The following is a 2500-nucleotide window of genomic DNA, read 5'->3' on the forward strand; positions in this document are numbered from 1 at the left end:
CAGTGTAAGATTTAAGTATTTCTTAACCAAAATTAATTCACAAAACTTTAATTTATCATGAAATCAATTTAATTAAGTAAAATTCAAACCATTAACTCTCCCTCAAGTTTTAGATATAAATCTGAACATCTGCAATTAGCCCAGGTGTTCACTATAACATTAATAAATGGGAGTCAACACAGGTATTCACTGAAATCTCTGTAATAAGTATGCACTGAAATCTCAATAATGCAAATTAACACCAACAAAACTCTAAGTAATCACCAACACAAAACTTTGGGTAACACTGTGAAATTATACACACAGACATATAAGAATGAATATGCAAAAATGGAAATATCTAACAGCAATTTCACTAAGACAAAATATGATTATAGACTAACCAATCTCTCAAAAGTTACCTTCACTTTTCAAAAGGCTAAACTCATGTCTTTCAAACTTCCTCGAAACAACACTTCAGTTTTCAATGTAATTACAATACAAGCAAGTAAGCATTTACTCCTTTTTGCAATATATAAACACAATGACTAAAGAACACAAATATTTTGGGACCATACACAAAATATACATTTCGTGGGAGAGTTTTATAAAATTTATGTTTCGGGAGAGCAACCAATTATACACCCTAATAAGATTTGAGAGGGAGAGAGAGAGAGAGAGAGAGACAGAGACAGAGAGAGAGAGAGACTTATTATGTCTTTAAAACCCTGTAACAGACTAACTATGTTAGCTCACTAATCCTGCTTTTATCTTCAAGCATAAGTTGCCCATTAGCCACTTCAATTCTTAGAATATCCTGAGCTCCTTCATATACATTCTATATACTTAGAATACAGAAACCTTATTTTACAGGATTACTGAATACACACAGTATTCCAAGGCTCAGAAGAAAACATGCAGAGCTTTTATCTGTATGATTGACATTTTCCTTTTGGCTAGACATTCGTAACACACAGAAAATTAATTTGTGAGCGATTTGTGGCCCAGGAAAAACCCCTGTCAACATGTCAGACCTTATCACATCGTCCTCTGACAGTTGTTTGTCTCTCAGGTCATCTCTAACTACATCCATCTACCTTCGCTTCGGTCTTCCTCTTGCTCTCCCACCAGGCACCTCCATCTGCATCACTCCCCCCTGCACATGTCTCATCCCTTCTCATAACATGGCTATACCACTGCAGTCTTCTTTCCTGGGCCTTCTTTGATAGTTCTACGACTTTAGTAGTTCCTCTTATTCTTTCATTTTTATCCTGTTACAGTACACATCCAACTGAGCATTTTCATCTATACTGCATCAATTTCTTCTCTTGCACTCTCTTGACCGGCCATTTGTCTGCTTCATACATCAAAGCTGGTCTCACTGCTGTCTTATACAATCTTCCTTTGCCCTTTATGTTGATTCTCCAGTCACACAAGACACCTGACATCTTTCTCCAATTTTTCCATCCAGCCTGCACTCTGTGTGTTATTTCTACATCCAAATTTCCATCATCAGTCACTGTGAAACCAAGATACCTAAATTTTTCTACTCGGTTCAACCTTGCCCATTCCATAGTAATCTCAGAGTCTTGATCTTCATTAAAACTTACGTATTCGGTCTTCTTCCTACTGATCTTTAATCCTCTGTCTTCCAGTACCTTCCTCCATTGCTCTAGTTTTGACTCCACTACCCCTCTGTTGGTCCTGCATCAGCAAACAACATGCACCAGGGGGATTGATCTTTTATTCCTTGAGATAGCACATCCATTATCAGGTCAAAAAGATATGGACTTAAAGCAGATCCCTGATGTAAACCAACTCTTACTGTTATCCATTCACTTAACCCAACACTGCTCCTAACCTGCATTCTTGGGCCAACCTCACATACCTCTCTGGTGTTCCCTTTACTCGCATACACTTCCAAACCTCTTGGCGTAGGATTGTATTATATGCCTTTTCCAGATCTTTGAATACTATGTGCAGTCCTTTCTGCTTTTCCCGGTATTTTTCCATCATCTGTCGGAGGGCAAACACTGCATCTGTTGTTCCTCTTCCTGTCATGAAACCAGACTGTTCTTCACCTACCGATGTTTCTTCTCTAGTTCTTTGATCCATAATTCTTTCCCAGATTTTCATGGTGTGAGACATTAGCTTTATCCCCTGTAGTTTGCACAATCCTGGATGTCACCTTTCTCTTTATAGATAGGCACAATAAAGCTTTCTTTCCATTCTTTTGGTTTCTTTTCCTGACTATATTTTCTTTGCTAGGTCCCACAGCATGTCTATTCCTTCTTCTCCTAGGCCCTTCCACACCTCTTCAGGAATTCTATCTGGTCCTATTGCTTTACCATTTTTCATCTTCTTTAGTGCCTTCTTTACTTTCTTCCTGCTAATAGTATGCGCCGTACCAAGGTTCTGGAATCCATCTTCAAGGTATTTTCTATGATTTTCTTCATTTAACAGGTGTTCATAATGTTCTTTCCACCCCTTCTTTATCTTATCCTCATTGCATAAAACTGCT

General features: G+C 38.0%; 1 protein-coding gene across 1 annotated transcript in view; it reads right to left on the bottom strand.

The window, feature by feature from the left end:
* Nucleotides 1-2229: 2229 nt before the first annotated feature.
* Nucleotides 2230-2500, bottom strand: part of LOC136844821 (uncharacterized) — a 387-nt gene continuing 116 nt past the window's right edge. The window contains exon 1 of the mRNA XM_067114057.1: nt 2230-2500. This exon is cut by the window's right edge and continues 116 nt beyond it. Coding sequence (XP_066970158.1) covers nt 2230-2500 — 271 coding nt within the window.

Source organism: Macrobrachium rosenbergii, chromosome 13 (assembly GCF_040412425.1).
Source record: "Macrobrachium rosenbergii isolate ZJJX-2024 chromosome 13, ASM4041242v1, whole genome shotgun sequence".
NCBI lineage: Eukaryota > Metazoa > Arthropoda > Malacostraca > Decapoda > Palaemonidae > Macrobrachium > Macrobrachium rosenbergii.